The sequence below is a fragment of the Lepisosteus platostomus genome, chromosome 8 (genome assembly GCF_059453375.1).
Source record: "Lepisosteus platostomus isolate fLepPlt1 chromosome 8, fLepPlt1.hap1, whole genome shotgun sequence".
Lineage (NCBI taxonomy): Eukaryota > Metazoa > Chordata > Actinopteri > Semionotiformes > Lepisosteidae > Lepisosteus > Lepisosteus platostomus.
The window spans coordinates 59,222,111-59,240,225 of NC_142618.1; the positions used below are offsets into that span (position 1 = coordinate 59,222,111).

Below are 18,115 nucleotides of genomic sequence, written 5' to 3' on the forward strand. Positions count from 1 at the left end.
AGTCTATAAATGATTCGACCCATTAAACAGAAGACGCTTTAAGTCGTTTCCGAATTGAATTCGAGAGCACTTTTTAAATTAATGTGGTGTATTTTATATTTCATGCGACTTCGTTTTGGAGCTCAGAGCAGTAAACCGTGTCCTTATAAACGCACACGGAGGAGTCCGCCTTATTCAAAGTGTGGAACGGATATAATAAAAATGTTTCATTTGCATGATGTTAAAGATTTTATTTTTTTTCTTCTCCGTGGGGTTAACCTTTCTGTAGCGCTCTCTTGTGTGTAAGGAAGAGGTCTTGGTGATGATTAGTACCACTCACCGTCCAATTAACCTGAACTGAACAGCCACAGGTGTGCCTGGCATCTGCGAGCAGAAACCTAATAGCTCTGTCGGTAAAACGTGAACAATCGGTGTCAGGGTTGGAGTGATTTGTAACTGGTAAGTTAGTTCCTCTGCAGACCAAATCGCAACCCATATGAATCGCAACAGGCAAACTGTTCAATTCGCAAAACATCGTTTCCCCCGAACTGAACGGAGAGCTGTTTAATTAACGTGGTGTGTCGCCTGATGATCTGTAACAGAAATGTCCCAAGTTTGAGCACAGAATGGTCAAAATAATATATACGATATAAAATCAGTGCAATTCTATCACAGACCCACTCTGAGTTTTGTGCAGACCCTACGATTTCATGTGGGCTCTGACTTTCATTTCCCTCACTTAACCAACGTCCGACGTGAGGGCGGTCTTAACTGCGTGCTGTCCAGGAGCCTGGACTGCTGTTGTCCTTCCCCACTGACGGGCGAGTGTCTTACTGGCTCGCCAAGGAAACTGACAGCATGTTTTAAAAAAAAAGGACTGTTTTATTCGAATTCAAACGGTTGGTGTCCATATCCTTATGTCTAGTCTTTTAATCGTGGTTGTTGTGCTAAATTAGAGGCGAAGCGTTAGGATGATAGGACTGAATAGTCCACCATTCTGCCGTGGTGCACTTACAGGAGATAGCACGGTATACACTCGCACTGCAATTGTTTGAATACGGGGGCGAGCAAGTGACCTGCGATAGACTGTGCGTAATGGGAGGTTCAGCGTTCAAGACCTGAACATTTTGTTGCTCAGGTTCAGAAACAGACGGGTGTCGAAACAGCCCGAAGTCAAGTGTAAGCTAAGCAGACAGCTGTCGCTTGGAGTTGGAGTTAGCGGGTAGGGTACCTGACAAAAATGAGTCACAGGTAAATCCTGTTTGCTTACGTTAGTTCGTATCGATTAATGCTGAAAACATTGACCTCCCAAAATTACCATACAGTACGTTAGTCCTTTTAATGGACTTCCGGTGGCGCAAGACGTCTTCAATTCATCCACATCGCAGACCAGAACTCTTCTGTCCTGAAGCTGGTAAAAAGCGAGCAGGCGGAGGCGTCTCGGTGACCTTAACACGACAGTAAATGTACATTTGGGAAAATGCTGCGTGGTTCTTTGAAGCTTGGCGGTGGACGAGAGTTAAGGGGAAGTAGGTTTTTCAACCGCTGCTTTGTCTCTGACTTTCGATATCCATGATTTGTACCATTATTACTGTGTGTCATTTTAACGTAGGCAACAGCTTTTCGTAAAAAGTCTGCTAATATGGTGAAAGACAGGAAATCACGTTCACAGACCTGCGGGGCGCCTGTCTAGCATTTCAAGTGGTTCTGGGTACAACAGCGCTGTTCCTTATCGCCTCTTCATAAAATATAGAAACGACTCGGAACATAAAAACAAGCGTGCTAACACATATTCAATAGGCTGTCATTAGTGGGCTAATGAATAATGATAATGATGATAAGATGATGGAAGAGGGTCCTCTCTGTACTAATGCGCGCTTTGCAGTGTAATGTCGTTTAACACTCCTATCCCACAACCTCTTCACGGGTCTTCAGATGCTGAAATAGCTCCCGATCTAACAGGTTGGAAAGTTGGAATATACAGAATTAGAGGAAAGTGCATTGAATGAGTACATGACAATCGGAAATGAAAAAGGGAATGATCATTCAGTAATGTATTATCAGTAAACTCGCCTGCCGCAATCGTGTCAGGCTAATAAAATCAATGACACTTCCTGGAATTAAGTACTGTACATGCAGTGCACAGGCTATCCACTATTCTACCCTTTTAAAAACAAAAAGAAAATAGGTGTGGGAAAAAAAGAAAGATTTTGTCTGTGACAGAAAATCGCCGGTATTCGAGAATTAATCGTGAACCCCCGGGCCATGTGATATATTGTAAGGTCTTCAGGTTTTCTTGTGCGCGGCGAACAATTGTGTGTGTGTGTGTTTGTGAACCAGTTTTTGCTCGAACAAACCCTGCCCTATAGCTTCCAAAAGTCACGGTCATTTGAGTTGGTGAGAGAAACTGAAAGGTCATTATGAACAACAGTATTTCTCACCGTTTCTCCACACGTTTCCTGTGGATGAAGTACATACGAAAAGAGAAAAAAATCTTCATAGAATTGTGGATAATTATTAACCATATGGTCAGAAATGATGGCCATCTGAATGAATATGCCTTCAAGTATCTTTATATTAAACACTATAGGTTGTAAACTGTTTTCGAAAGTACGACACAACTGGTATCGTACGGTAAAGGAACGAGAAAGCTCAAATAGGGTCACTATGTCTAATGTTCATTATTTTAGTTGGTCTGATGATTTCACATTAGGTCGAAACACGTTTTGTGAGTCTCAAAAAATAAATATTGGCCAAATAATACATACAATAATTTAATTTTCCAGGTCACATTGTAAAGTTAAATGCATTTATTTTTCATGTATTTTTGTTTTGTGTATATACTGTACACAGTACGTAGGCTGTATAATTACAGGGTCTACACTTTAAAGTTAACGTAGAAGAGGTTCAGTGAATGTTCAGTGTAGATTAGGGGAAGAATAAAATTTAGAATTCAAGTGAATGACTATTGAGATTAATACCAAGGATGGTCTATTACAATTTGATTTCTCATGCGTTGACCGTGGAATGTATCAATTTAAAACAATACAATTTAAAGACGCAGTAATGTTATACAACACGTTTTAATTAATGATTTTAGTGATGATTTGGAACCAGATTTCAATGTAATGCCCAAATATTAAATTGAACAATAATTACTAAGGAACATGTAAGAAAAATTATGAAAACAGTGCTCATAAAAGTTCAGTAAATCACACTGATGATTAAATCCCATAATGTATTGCAGTTAATTTAAATATTATAATTCGTTGTAATATCACATAGCTCTAATATTTTTGTCAAGAATAATGCACATATTGACAGTATATTGCACAATGTCTGCTTTTTCCCTGTGTGACAGCTGTCTCACTCGGCTAAGGCTACATATTACAGTATATAGTGTTACATAAGATATAACACAAAGAGCAGCTCAAAAAGTGCGTTTACCAGACCTACATTTCATCTAAGTGACTACAACAGGTTCATTTTTTCGTTAATTCTACAGGCCACTGTATCAACTTACCTCCTAAACAGAACATAAAATAATATATTGTAATGTGATTATTGACATGTAACCACTGTAAAGGGACTTACAGAAATAAAAAAAAACTATTTCACAAGAACTTCACACCTGCATCCATATTTTCTTTTGGATCATAATAGCTGGTGATACTAAACTTAATTCCAGAAATAAAAAAGCTCGTGGTATTTTGAAAAATCCCGCTCTGATTTATAGTTCATTAAATCAACGTCATAAACATGATCGCTTCCACTTTGTCTCCCAGATATAGTTTAACAGAAAGACTGAACCAATTGCCCCAGTCATTTGATTTTTTCTACGTCAGCTGATGTAATACCTGCACAGAAGAGTAGCGCAAAATGACGGAGTAAGATCCGGTGATTTTGTCAGATCTTGAAGATTCGTTTGTGTGGAGATCTCTCATTCTATTTTTTAATATTCTGAATTGCACTGCAATGAAACTGTAAAAAAACAACCAGATGAACAGGAACAAAAGTAATATCTGTCGCCACTTTTTGCATGTATCTGAAACGCCCATTAACACTGCCCGGATGTCCTCAGAGCGGTCAGGATTTACAGTATATAATTGTGGGGACATTTTCTCAAATTCTGTCCCCATTGATAACAGTGTAATATATAACTTGAATCGATATTCTATCCCTATAAACACCATTGTCTAACTTCCTTAGGAAGTGTTAATCTTTAGACTATACAGTACATAACTGAATAACATAATTCATCATTAATAAGTACAATTCGCACCATTTTAATCGAATCAGCCAAACTAGCGGGTGTACTGCTCGTCCCTGGATGCTGTCGGATACGCAAGTTAATGGAAGTGACACGAGGGTGTCCTAAGCAACATTTTTGTGAATATCAATTGAAGAAAATACAGATTACAATGCAACAATTCAGAGGGACTTAACATTTAAATGCAGGAAAGGTATCTATATGTTACTCCTTCTACTTTTTGTGATGATGTCGCACCTGTGCAGTTGGGCAACTGAAATTGTTTAACAGCGTCTTCAAACGGCCAGTTTATGTTGACGACTTTAAAAGTGCTGAGAGGTTACGGCCCAATGAAGAAACTGGTCTTGCAAGTGGGTATGAAATTGTAAAAAAAAAAGTCACATACTACGCCTGTTATCTTGAAGTACCATACTTACTATTAAAACTGTATAATTCAATAATATCTGAACCAGTACACCACGTATATTTATCTAAACGGGGATCCTAAATTTGTCTTAGATCCACAGTTAATTAAATCAGTAATTATACTCTTTATTTCATGTATAGACTTGGCACCTAATCGCAGGGCGCTTTACATAAAACAAAACAAAACAAAACAAAACAGAACGTTATACAGAATTGAAAACGTATAAACAAATACATAATTCAAATTAAAATTGGAATTACAAACTAGTGAACAAAAGTAAGTTCTAAGTTGCGGTTTGAAAACCTTGCTGACTGAAGACAGTTTAATGTAATAAAGCCTATATGATATAAAAGAAAAAGGAAGGGGGTAATATTCATCGTTTTCTTTTTCAATCCCATACCAAAACGTATTTATTCAAGAACACTCTCAACCAACTGTTCAAAAAAAAAATTGCCCCAAAAGAGCAAAATAAATAAGCTAGTCTCTCTTTTAAGGTGTTCTGAGACTACCACATTACCACGGAGCAGTCGGCTTGAGTTCTCGATTTTATGTTACTGGCTATTGATATTTGTTAATGGTATTTTTTTAAACCCCAAAATACACTTCTGAAGCTCTTTCACGCTTCTGATGAATAACTACAGTATAGATAATCCGTGACATGAAGAGTAGATCTAACCTTTCCTTGACCTTGCGAGGTTATTTTAAAACTTGCTTGGATATGATTGTTAGATAAAACCTCTCAGTTATACCTGTCAGGCTAGAACAGGGAACTAACTGTACTTTTTTCAGTTATTTCATTCCATTTTCGTAAGAACGTCATTTTGTTCTGAAAAGAACTTGGCTAGATTCTTCTAAATTGCTGTAATTGTCCTGTGCTGCACTGTAACACTGCGGAAATTAGACACGACCAAGTAGCTTACATTAAAAAGGTACCTTCAGGTGTGTGTCAGTTCCCTGTAGAAATGTTTCTTCCAGTCATCATTGAAGATTCGTTACCGATTCATTTGCCAGGTGATGCCAAAACAATAAAAATATAACGTTCCCGGGGATTAGTTTTCCAATTGAATAAGAACACATAAACATGAGGCTCCGTTATTTTCAACAATAGCTCTTTAGCGTTTGGCGATGGCTAACGGATTTATTTATTTAAGTAGAAAATACACTTCTTGGTATTGTTTTTTTTTAACTTTGAGCATATTTTTACTATTTTATTAATTTCAAATATTGCAATTCGAATGATTGAATTGGTAAATGTTGTAATGTATGCATTTGTCCCCATTAATGACACGTATACACACTATAAAGCTTGTTTCAAACTGGTGGATTAGATTTGAACAGTACTCTTTTCCATACGCGATACACCTTTTTGTAACACCGTTCAGAATACGGGTGTAGGGGAGCTCACTGCTTATGATCTGAATGCAAACTGCGAAACACATTTATGTGCCGTCTCGTCTGAGGTTTCATTCATCTTCGACCTGCAAGGTTCAGTTCTTCATCTTCCACGCGTTTAAACGTGGCGGCTTCGCCTCCTATACGAGTGCGCAGAAGACGCTGTGCAATCTCTATCAAGGGACTTCATTGTGTCGCAGACACAGAAGACAACCCTTGTGTCCTGTGTCAAATGAGGTGACATCGACGTTCCTTTTGACCGAACAGAATTATGGTGTGTTTAAGTCGAACCCTTGGTAGCGTTATTACACTGTCATTAGATGAAAGGTAGCTAGTGTATCTGCTCTCTATGTAACTCAGGCAAAACCTTTTCCAACTGCAACGTTTTTTTCTATAATTTTTTTAACAAACTAGTCGATTCGTTAGGGTTGGAGGGAGGTGAATTGACCCAAGCGACCAATAAAATATCCCTTAATTGGAAAAGGCACTAATGGTCTTTTCATAGACGTTACGATCTTGAACGGTGGGTGGAAAACCAATCGATTTGAAGAGAGTTCATTATTTCTGTTTCTCTTTCTCGTAGTGTAAGCGATACAACAGGTTAGACCTTATCCGCGTTCTTGAACCGTTGAGGTGTTTTTATTCTTCGACTTGAAATTGTTTATTTTGGCAACAGTTGGCTTGTTTTTCATTTCCATGCTTCAGAGCAGCAGCAGGACAGTCGGTTTACATATAACATCTAACGACCTTAAAGTCACAAGCTCTCGCTGAAAGGACAATTGAGTGCTCTAACCGTTTCTGTAATTTTTGTGTATGCACACTTGCACAGAACTTTTCCTGCCATGAGTCCAACATAAACCAGATACTGTACAGTACTATTCCCCCATTTCCCTGGTGAATCGGACGGTCGGCGACTGAGGCGTTTCTCGTTTAAAACGCCAGCCTTGTCGAACACTGGCTGGATTCGGCGAAAAATAAGACGATTAAAATTGTAAAACATTAAAAGTTTTTTGAAACGCTCGTCGTCTTTCCCGGATAAATTAAGATAGGACGAAGCTGGCGCCCGTTGTTGTTTTATTTTATTTATTTATTTTTTAATTTGAAGGGTTCAGGTTTGTTGCATAATGTGTTATTCCTACAGCTGGTGTCTGAGATGTGCGTTACAGTGCGCGATGCCTTGGGGAACGGCGAGGCGCTGTTAGTGGAGGTCAAGGCTACGGATCAGGTAATGTGAAAGCGGACGGTGTTCAACTTCAACAGAGCTGATGCAAGACAGATTCGGAGACCTGCCTCCTTCTTTAACATAAAAACGCCAGCCCTCATGCTGCGCTCATTACAACACTTCACGGGCTCGGGCTGAGTCGAAGCTAAGGCAGCTCTTTATAGTGGAATACATATTGACATACGAAGAGGGATCATTGGAAATCTGATAACTATTCTAGAGAATGTGGGATTCCGGCGTCTAATCATTTTGATTAAGTTTTTGCATAGATTTCTTTTTTTTTTTTGCGGTAGTCCTAGGCGAACAATCACCCCGTTAAGGTGATGCGAGGAGGCACCGACTTCGATGCGTTAACGTGTTTTTAGCTTGGACAAACGGCACAGATCTGCGGTCTGCCACCTCCAATCAGCCACTGCAACATGTCAAAAGCATCCGACCAGTTTGACGATTCCGACTGCGTGTGCTCCTTTGGGATGAAGTTAACCTGGGATATCAACGACCCCAAGTTGCCACAGGTAACGTCTTAGTTGGGTATTATTGTCAAATCACTTAGGACTGTTTCCTTCGACAACATAGAGAGCGCTTTTACATGTAGGGGAGCTGTTGCCGCACTCTTACGTATATACATGCAAGGAGACAAGTAAAGGTTTATTCTACGCTGAAAAGAGGAAAAAAAGAAACACAATGTTTCTGCTGTGGAGCCTTCTTCGGGTGTGAAGGTTCCTACTTGAACTACTCTTGTATACTGTACATGTTTTGCACATACATATTGCAGTGGATACTCGTGTTCAGTTTAATGTGTAAGTATGTCAACATGAGTATGTTAAGTTTATTGGCCGTGAATTCTAAGCGCTTTGTACTAAGTGTTGTGTATTTTACACTGTCCTCACCCTGTAGTCAAGAGAAGCAGCCTATTGCCACATCCTGTTGCTGTGTTGAAGCGTATTATTTTAAGTTTCTCTGTCAACATGAGTTGTCCTCAATAATAATTTATAGGACCGATAAATGTACTACAGATTTTAAATGTGATCTGTTATTTTTCATTTACTAATTTTTAATAATTTTCATGAGATTTATATAAATATATAAATAGCGTTTAAATTTCTATATGTAAAAACACTATGTGTTCAAATCACATTAGACAACAATAATTGTATGGGTCGATTCTTGGTTTTCCTGATTGTTACCATACACACGTGAGCTGGTAGATACTGCACAACTACACACATACACACGCACCTTAACCATACATTTAAATACATTTTAAATTAAAGCCTTACTGTGTCTATATAAACTGTCTTTTACGGAACGACACTTATGAATTCAGGTTATTTCAACACTCCAAGAAATTCACATATGAAAACTTGCCATTCTCGTTTCCAAAAGAGAAAACGAAAGATGAAACACCCCCCTAGTCCAATATAAAATATAAAATATCCACACCTAGCGCTCCCCACGGGTTCTAGGCATACCATAAAATTGTGCATCTAGAATATAGTCTCAATGCAGTCAGTATAGCCTACCTATACAGTAATATTAATATTGTGACGTGTTAATAATCGGTGTTAATACCTGTGTTAATGATAGAATATTTATAATCAGGATCATTGAAATGCTTGTGTTATGAATGATAGTTCATGATTAAGTAGTAACTCGAATAGAGAAATAAAGGCTCCCCTTCTTAAAAATCTAGCGCATATTAAGACAAAAAAACGTATCTCATCTGACCAACAACCCTGGTGACGCCGTGCCATAGCGACTTTTGCCAGATTTAAACGCTTCACGCCGATTAGGGGAGGATGTCCTACAGCCCGCAAGAGCCACCAGCAATCGCCAGCGACGTCTTTCTCCCGATTGTAATAACGTTATGTTCTATTTTATATATATCTATCTATACGCGCACAGGACATCAAACAGTACGACGCTTTCCAGGAATGGACCGACGGCTACGTCCGCTTCATCTACACGGCGGAGGACAAGAACGCGCAGAGACACCTGAGCGGCTGGGCCATGAGGAACACCAACAACCACAACTGCCAGATCCTGAAGAAGTCCTGCCTCGGCGTGGTCGTCTGCAGCCGGGGCTGCGCGCTGGTGGACGGCAGCAAACTGACGCTCCGGCCGGCCATCTGCGACAAGGCGCGGCAGAAGCAGCAGAGTGAGTGTCGCGCAGGGCGGGGACCCGCGTTTCCCGGCTCCTGTCGAAAGTCTCCCATTACCGCTTCGGCCTCCTGAAAACATTTTTAATCTCGAGTACCCCGTTGGACACCCCATACACAAGATAAAACGTCCAGGACTATAGGAGCTTCCGCTTACGGTTGAGTTTGTATATTAACTTTCGAGAATATTTGAGTTCTAGGAATAGTATCAAACAATTGAATGCATACGTCTTGAAATAAAAATATTTGTCAGTAGATATCCCAATTATTTTGAATCATCAAGTGACACTTTAACATAGAACCTACATAAATATGTATACATTAAAAAACATACAAATTACATAAAAATGACCGAAAGTATCAAAATTATTTCGTATTGGTTTAAATCCATGTTATGCGCATGGGAAATGCCTAAATTGAAAATTTCATTGCAAAGTAATGACTGATCTCCATTACTTTTTGTACTGAAATAACGACTGTTAACTTCATTAACTGGTAGTCTCTCAACCACAGATACGCGGTGCTAATTAATAATAACCGAAATATTTGTAACTTCTGAAATTAATCATGAACAATGTTAATGCTACTAAGAAATCACACAGGAGGCAGAGCAAACAGTCAAGTTAGGATTAGATTTATGTTCACAAACCTTTCTGTGGTGCTGTTTGTGGATACTAATACAGTACCATTATATTTGCATTAGCAAGTGCTGCTGTATGTGGAAGAGAAAACACGCAGTCTGTGAGGGTCAGGAAGTGCAAAAACCGTTCCTGTAGAAACGCAGAAGGCAGAAGAGCGCGTACTGTGCATTGAAATGCAAAATTAAGCCGCAAGTCTACCGAGAAGATGTATACCATTGTCTCACGAAAAAAAATGAAGCTGTTTAGCTCGTCTTATGTGTGTAAACGGAGAACAGTTTGATAGTGATGGACAATTGAGGCATTTAAATCGCCAGAAACGAAATCGTAATGACTTCCCCAGTAGTAATGGTTTATTTTGTGATATGCTGTCTTGTACTGTACCTCGGGTACACAAAGTTGATAATAAGTTGTTAGCAATAGGAGCAATAACAGTAATTAAACAGTTTCAACCCAAGTTCTTCCACAAACAAAAAATACGCATAGTACTTTGTAAAGTACTAGATTTTTAGGCGTTTAGCAGCTTGAGTTATCGTGCTTGCTTACTAGGGGGTCGTATTTCTTCTCATAAGTCTATTTAATAATATTTTACCTTGCAAATATCGATGTATTTCATAATGTTCTGAACAAATACCCTTTGGAAGAAAAAATCACGGTAAACAATATTAAGAATCCAGCATATTAATTAATATATAATTAGTTTTCTCGGTTGGTACTGATTTTTAAGATTCTAAAAATTAATCTGCACTGCAAACTCTATCCGATGGTTTCGCAGACCACAAGTAGGGAACTTCCTAATGTTATTTAGTCGATAAAATCAGTCATAAATGTATGTTGCTCCATATTTTATAACCATACAAAAACATCGTTAAACATCCAGTAATCTAAAATATCTTGTTCTTCACAGTACTGTGTTCATTTCATTCAAGCAGGTGTAAGAAGAGAAATACAAACGGAGTGCTGTGTGTGCAGTCTTTATTTTAAATGAAGAATTCATAGGTTTAAACGTGTTTAGCTTCACATGAGTTCCTTCTGCAAACGCTTTTTCGTTATTACTTCGTCTCAAAATTTATCTGCACAATAGAATAATATAATTATTTTTAAAAAATAAGAACATAATCGAGTAAACTAAATTGCTCTTTTTGAGAATTAGTTTGACTTGACTGCCTTCCCATTTGTTGTCACTTAAATTAAATCTCGTTTAAGTGATTTAATGTAATTAGTGTGTTTAAGTCAACTCTGTAATATTGAAAACGGAAAATATTTTACATAATTTGTACAATATCAATAATTATTTTCCCAACAATTAATACAAACTTAAAATACAGATTTAATATCTCTTAACAAGCATTATACACACTAATCTGATGGCAAAACTATCTTTGCTTGTTTCTAACATAACATGTTCCTAAACTCCACATATAGTGTTGTTGATTACAATACATCTCTTACTGTTTCAAAGCACTTTTTCATTTCAATGAACCTTAAAAAAAGTCACTGTCCTATTTGAGAACTCCCTCATATTTTATGCTTCATTTTAAAAGATATTTTGTTAAAACAAATATCAAAATTGTTAGATGTGATCATGTGAAATCAGAAATCATACAGGCTTATCTGGTTGTAAATTATAGACAACAAAATTAAAATGTGCAAGACTATATTCTAATGTGACTTAAATGTACTTGTCCATGTTGATTTGTATTACATACAGCATTTTTAATGAAAACATCAGTGCCATTTTTTTTAATATGGTCAGACTTTAAGAAAATATAGTGATTCTGTTGATATCTTTGTTTATTGTATATATAAAAAAATAAGCAATAAAACATATAAACAATGTATGAAGTGACACCCTCCAATGTTAGTTTGGCTTGTATTTTCACTGTCCTGTGTATTTTCTATTTGTTTTGGTCATTTCTGCTTGAAGGAAACTACAAATGTAGCGAAAACTACTGTACACAGTTGTTGCCTGGACATTGTGTTCCCATAATAATTACTAGTATTTTACACAAGTATTATTTTACAACAAGTATGTTTCTTTCGGTTATACGGTGACGGAACGTGTTTTACCTGATCCCGTGTATCAGCGGGTCTGCAGGAGAATACTGCCATGAAGGGTAGGCGAGGCAGGTGTCTCCCACATCCTGTGTTTAGCACACCTCATGATGACCTTGGACAGAGCAAACTCCTCACACCCCAATCTGTGTTAGCAATCGAGTCGGATGTGCAAAACACGAGAGCTTTCCACCTCTCCTGTTTTCCCTCAGTGGCTTGGCGTCCCCTTGATGTACAGTAAAAGAAAGATGTGCTTCTTTTACAGAAAAGCTGTGTCCCAACTGCAGTTCTGCCCTGGAACTTGTCCCCTGCCGCGGACACAGTGGCTATCCAGTCACCAATTTTTGGAGATCAGAAGGAAAAGCAATATTTTTCCAGGTAATTAATTATGTTACCGTTTTTGAAAGTCGGAGTGTCCTCTTGAGCAGACCGGAGAGAGAACCAGCGTTGGTTGTGAGCTATTGTACAGTATGTGTGGAGGTAAAAAACATTTGGATATGACAAACTAAAGGCAAGTCTGCATACCTCTCATAGGAGTTACTATAACAATTCTCCAATCTTACTGACAATTATTGTAACTTATTGCTTATTCTGTTACAACTATATTGTTTATTGGAAATTTATATAATTGATTTACCTACAGCTTTCTGAATTCCTTTCCATTCGTATCATTTACATCTGCAACTACTGCTAGTCATGGTTTAAATACAGAACATTTAATTAAATTTTGCCCCTTTTTGGTCGAAATATTCTCATAACGTATAAGGAAAGTTCTTAATTTTAATGTTTTGTGTCAAGATGTTACTGAATGTGATTAGTATGTCAAAATATAAATCCCAAAGTACTCATAACTTGAATTCGTAGTCCGTTATATTATGCAATTATAAGAAAAATCATATTTTTTTTGAAAAAAATTATAAGTAACTAAAACCAATTTAAATGTGAGACATAATTCCTGTATCGTTTATGTGCACGGAAAAAAGAGAAATAAATCTGAAGGCTTGTTGCATGTGATTCTTCAGATTCAGATTTTGATGTGAAGTCACGCACCTGGCGCGACATTTCCACTGTGGGATATGTGTGGTGCAGTGCGAAGTGTCTGATTTACTTTCTTGTTCAGTGATGCTTACGCGGAGATAATTACACACAGTATGGCGTGCTAATAACAGTTTTACCTGAAGGCTGCTTCACCCAGAGCTGTGCAGCACTGCTCTTCCATAGCGAATAAGTGAGGAGTAGTGCTGGGAAGGAGAAGAGTCGAGCCCCAAGCAGGGAGCCAACACTCCCGAAGTGCAGGGGCTTCATCACATCACATCACTTCATTGGCTCTATACAATTTCTTGCATTAGGAATTAGTCTTTTCGCAGACCCCAGCTTGCTCTCCATGAGACACACAGACAGGGACAGAGAAGCTTGGGGTCAGAGCACAGGGTCAGCTATTGTACAGCGCCCCTGGAGCAGTTGGGGTGAAGGGCCTTAATCAGGGGCCCAACGGAGTAGGATTCCTCTGCCGGCTGCGGGATTTGAACCGGCAACCTTCCAGCCACAGGCGCAGATCCTGAGCCACAGAGCCACCGCTCCTCCCCTGTCACAGGCTTCATGTCTGCCGTTAGGCCAAGGAACAGTAACTGAATAAAGAATCTGGAAGGCAGCAAAACTTTTTAAATAAATAGAGTCAACCATAACTAAACATAAGCCATTTTCCCTTAAAGTATATGAAAGATATTAAAAGATGTTTTTACTGAAAGAAATAATCATAGAATGTTATTTTTCTGTTCCCCATTGGCATGCCACAGGCCGGCAAGACACACAGCCTCTTCTTTGCTACTGTGCTTTGAGGATGTGCTTGCTTGACCTTCTAGTCTGATTGAATAAATTATTGTACAGGTGCTGAATTATGAGCACAGGTTGAGCACAGCTGTTTTATCTTCAGCCATGTCCAATATATCCCGTTAAAGTGCTATAGCAGAAACATAGGAATGTGGTATACTTTATTACTGAGAACCGGTTATCGTTGAAATTCTGAATATATACTGTGCATTTGGTGTGAACTTAAAAGCTGGTTAAAATTATTTTACAATAATTATTTTTCTGTTCTAGGCCAAAGGGGTCCATGACCATCCCAGACCAGAAAGCAAGTCAGAGACAGAGGCCAGAAGAAGTGCTGTTAAAAGGAGAGTGTCCTCGCCTCATTTCTCCCAGAAGAAGAGGCTCATGGAATCAGAGGTACCGCTTCAGAGTTACACACTCAACGGGTCTTTACAAAGAGCTCATCAAATCGTTCATTCGATCTTGAGGTGGCCCCCCGTTCATTGTGCTGTTGTCTTTGGGCTCTTTTACAGGCGGGAAGATACCACGACACTGGCGGGCATTTCCCCAACATCCACCACTTGTCCTGCATGGACGGCGCGGAGAGGTTCAGCATCATCGCAGAATCCAACTTTCCCATCCAGGCCCAGCATTACGCTTCTTTCCAGAACGCAGAACCCTACAAGTTTGCCTACGACGCGCCCAGTCACACAGCCGACACCACCTCCCCGCTGCAGAAGCCTTCCAACCATCGCCTGTACGTGCCCCGGCCACCCTGTGGCTATGAATTTGCTGTCCCCAGCTACCTTGGGTCCGGTTCCTACCCTGCCATCTACAAGGACTCCAGCAGTCCGCAGCCAGAGTCGGACTCCGGTAAAGTGTGCGCGCAGCTGAACGGCTCTCAACACGGCATGAGCCCCCTGAACGTTCACGACAGGAGCTACGATGCCGCCAACAAGCACCACGGCTGGAAGCAGATTTTGGGCAAAGGAGGCTATGGTGAAAGGAGTGAGTACAGCCCAGTGCCTGCCAATTCCAGTCACCCTTATCATAACAGCGAGTACCCCTGTAGATACACAGGCCCGGCCTCTGCCACTCCCCCAGCTCTGCAGACAATCATAACCACCACGACCAAGGTGTCCTACCAGCCCTGCAAACCGTCGGTGGTCAAGTACGGCGACAACATCTACGACGTGAAAAACCTGCAGAACTGCAGCTCCTTGCTGGAAAACGGTCCTGTGGCGTCCTATCCGGAACTGAAGGTTCCTGAGGATGCTGGGGTTATTAAGTCTGCCTTAGCCTATCAACAAGAAGCACCACCCCCCAAGACGGAAAGAGCAGAAAGCCTGGACTCCTACAGATATCCAGGATACTGTTCCAACAGCTACTCTGAACGAATAGCTCACCCCTTTAGATATGAGAACGGGGAGTACTGAGGAAGGCAGAGGAACCCCGTAAGGGAGACTTAAAAAAAAAACTTTGTTTCAGGACTTCTGTCAGAAGACGTTCATCTGTACTGTGTCTTTCTCAGTAAATCAGAAAGGATGTAAGTGACTGGTCAGGCAAATGCTTGGCACTATTCCACACCTTTTGTAATTATTTGTGGTTATTTATAGACTTGTTAAAGCAACGTGTGATATACTGTATATATGTAAGTGGCACAAAGTGTTCATTGAAGCCATGTACTGTTCATATGTCTGTGTGCATCATTTCACATTCAGCTGTGGCTACTACCTTTAGAAAGAACAGGACCTGGGCATACTACTGTACGGCTATGATATTCAAAACAGTTGTGACACTTCTTAGTAAATCTTATTTTTAGTAATCCTGCTTTGTAATATTGTTTTATTATGTCGATGGGGGTCTACGCAAGACATTTTCCACTCCTTTGTTTTTGGAGGTGAAAAAAAAAACCAGATCAAACCAGTTAATACAGACCTTTTGGTGTAGCTGAGTTCCTATCCAGCATTTAAATAAGACAGAGGTTCTCAGAAAATGGATCCCTAACAGAAGAGGTGAAAATGCCATCACTCCTCCATCATCGCGATGGCTGAACTACACCCCAAAGCACTGATGTAATTTTATATTTGCTGCTTATATCAATAGAACTGGAGGCTAGCAAGCTGTGCACATCCAACCCTCCCAGTTTCCTGCGAATGCCGAGTGCAGCAGGTCTGAAAGGGCAAGCTGGGATTCTCGCCTGAGGTGGCTCTCGTTCGAGGCTCCACACCAAGGGTCAGTTCATTCAGCATGGTGGCTCTGGTACTTGTCTGCGCTGTGCTACACGTTGTGCCCTCAACAGTGAAGCCATCTGCACACCTGCAGTATGGTGGGCTGTCACCTGGATAAAACATGGCTTGTCCTGCAGTAGGTAGAGAACGTGGCGGTGATGGGCAATAATAATGTGACTGTTCCCATGGTATCGCTCGCCCCAGGTCTCTCCATGGAATTCAAACTGTCCTTGCTAGGATGCCAGTCTTTTTGGCACTGCAGGCTTGATGCCCATTCCTGTCTGGGCCATGTAAACAGGCCCTATGAAGTCCAGCTGCATTTGCCACACAGCTTATTGCTTTTTAAATCACCGCTGTCCAACACACTCCTGTCAGAATATTTTTTATACGTTTAACTGAGCCTCTGAGCCACTGACTCTCATTTCCGAAATGTTAAGATATTTATAAGGCAACTCAGTGCTATGTATGTTCGCTACATCTTTGCACGACATAAAAGAGTCAGCAATTTAACTACACTGTGCAGAGCCAGGCATGCTGCTAGGCTGATTGGCTGCGTTAAATTGCTCGTTCCACGAGGAGCAGGAGTGGGGCCCTTTCCTCATGAGTCTGCCCAGTGTGGATCAGCTCTGCTGCAGCGTACTGAAGTAGGGGTGGGGCTCAGCCAAAGAAGATACAGGGCCTCCGTGAAGTCTGAAGGATTGAAAAGGCAAGACTATCCCGAAGAATGAATATTCCGTAAAATGGAATCCAAAATGAAAGCGGGCGGGCAAAGAGAAACTCGAGACCAGCTTTCCTCTTTACAGCGTCAGCAGTCAGGTGGAGAACGGAGCAAGGGAAGCACAGCAGGTTTCCAGTTTCCAGTGCAGTACTGCAGTGCAGCATGGCTCAGGGTTCCCCAGGTCTTGCCCATTTCACCACGCTCCTAGCTGAGAATGCAGCTTCATTTTCCCAGCCACGATCTTCTCCACAGGCCCGGGATTTTCGCCTCCCGGCGGTTTCGCCTCTATCTTTAACAGTGGCCCAAGATGTTGATGTCAAGCAAGCCCCTATTAGGGGGTAAGCCTTTAGGTGCAGCGGGATTTGGGAATTGGGAATTCGTGCCTGAGATGGCGATTTGAAATCACTCGGGGCTGCCCCACCCCATATAAATTGGCCAGTCCTTTTGCCTGTCTCTGCCATTGAAGGAGCCACCCGGTTTAAACAGCGGGATGTGAGTCAAGACATTAGAATCAAAAAGGACGTAGAAATCGTGTTCAGTTATTCCACCAGTCGTTGACTTGATGGCGGGTAAAATTTGATTCATTTAATTCACATATATCCACATCTAAGCTGCATTTAAATGTGTGGAATTGGTAGAAAAAAAGACAGAAATTCTAATTATTTTGTAAGAATATGGACAGAGAGCAACTTATTTCAAGACTCATTATAAGAAGAGGAATGCTATAAAGTAATTTTTTCCAAACAACTACGTAAACAAATAATTAAAATTCGGTGTGGATAAAATTTGGGTAGGACGGAAATGAGAACACAAGGAAGGTTATGGACGAGAGGGACCTGTCTAGATCTTTTGGTAGGTAGGAGCTAAGTGGTCAGAGGCTCTCATCCCGATGTTACCTGAAGGAAGCTACAGTAGGGTAGCGCCTTCAGAAACAAGGCTGACTAGTTTGTTCAATACCCCCACAACTCTTTATGCAAACAATTCACACAAATTGCAGTTATACAGTATGCCCATAGATTTCATTATCATTGCAGACAGCACACAGCATTTCAAAAGAAGCGTGTTAAAAATGTGTAACTAGAACCCATAATATAAAGGCAAAATAGATATCATTGAGAAAAAAGGTTTTAAATATTCCTTTATACTTGTCAGATTTCATGTGTGTCCCTTATCAGAACTTTAAAAATATAATTATTCTTATTCTTATCTAATTAGTAATATTATTTCATCTTCCCA

General features: G+C 40.2%; 1 protein-coding gene and 1 long non-coding RNA gene across 2 annotated transcripts; one reads left to right on the top strand and one right to left on the bottom strand.

The window, feature by feature from the left end:
- Positions 1-227: 227 nt before the first annotated feature.
- Positions 228-6,800, bottom strand: LOC148657613 (uncharacterized). Its single transcript, XR_015941013.1, has 2 exons — positions 5,589-6,800; positions 228-3,960 (listed from the first exon to the last, which is right to left on the bottom strand). It is a non-coding gene; the product is annotated as an uncharacterized LOC148657613 (long non-coding RNA).
- Positions 6,790-15,755, top strand: gcm2 (GCM transcription factor 2). The gene is made up of 5 exons (XM_088644090.1): positions 6,790-7,784; positions 9,175-9,427; positions 12,387-12,499; positions 14,222-14,347; positions 14,464-15,755. Exons 1-5 carry the CDS (start codon positions 7,689-7,691, stop codon positions 15,364-15,366), a joined length of 1,491 nt encoding a protein of 496 aa, XP_088500216.1. The 5' UTR covers positions 6,790-7,688; the 3' UTR covers positions 15,367-15,755.
- Positions 15,756-18,115: the final 2,360 nt, after the last annotated feature.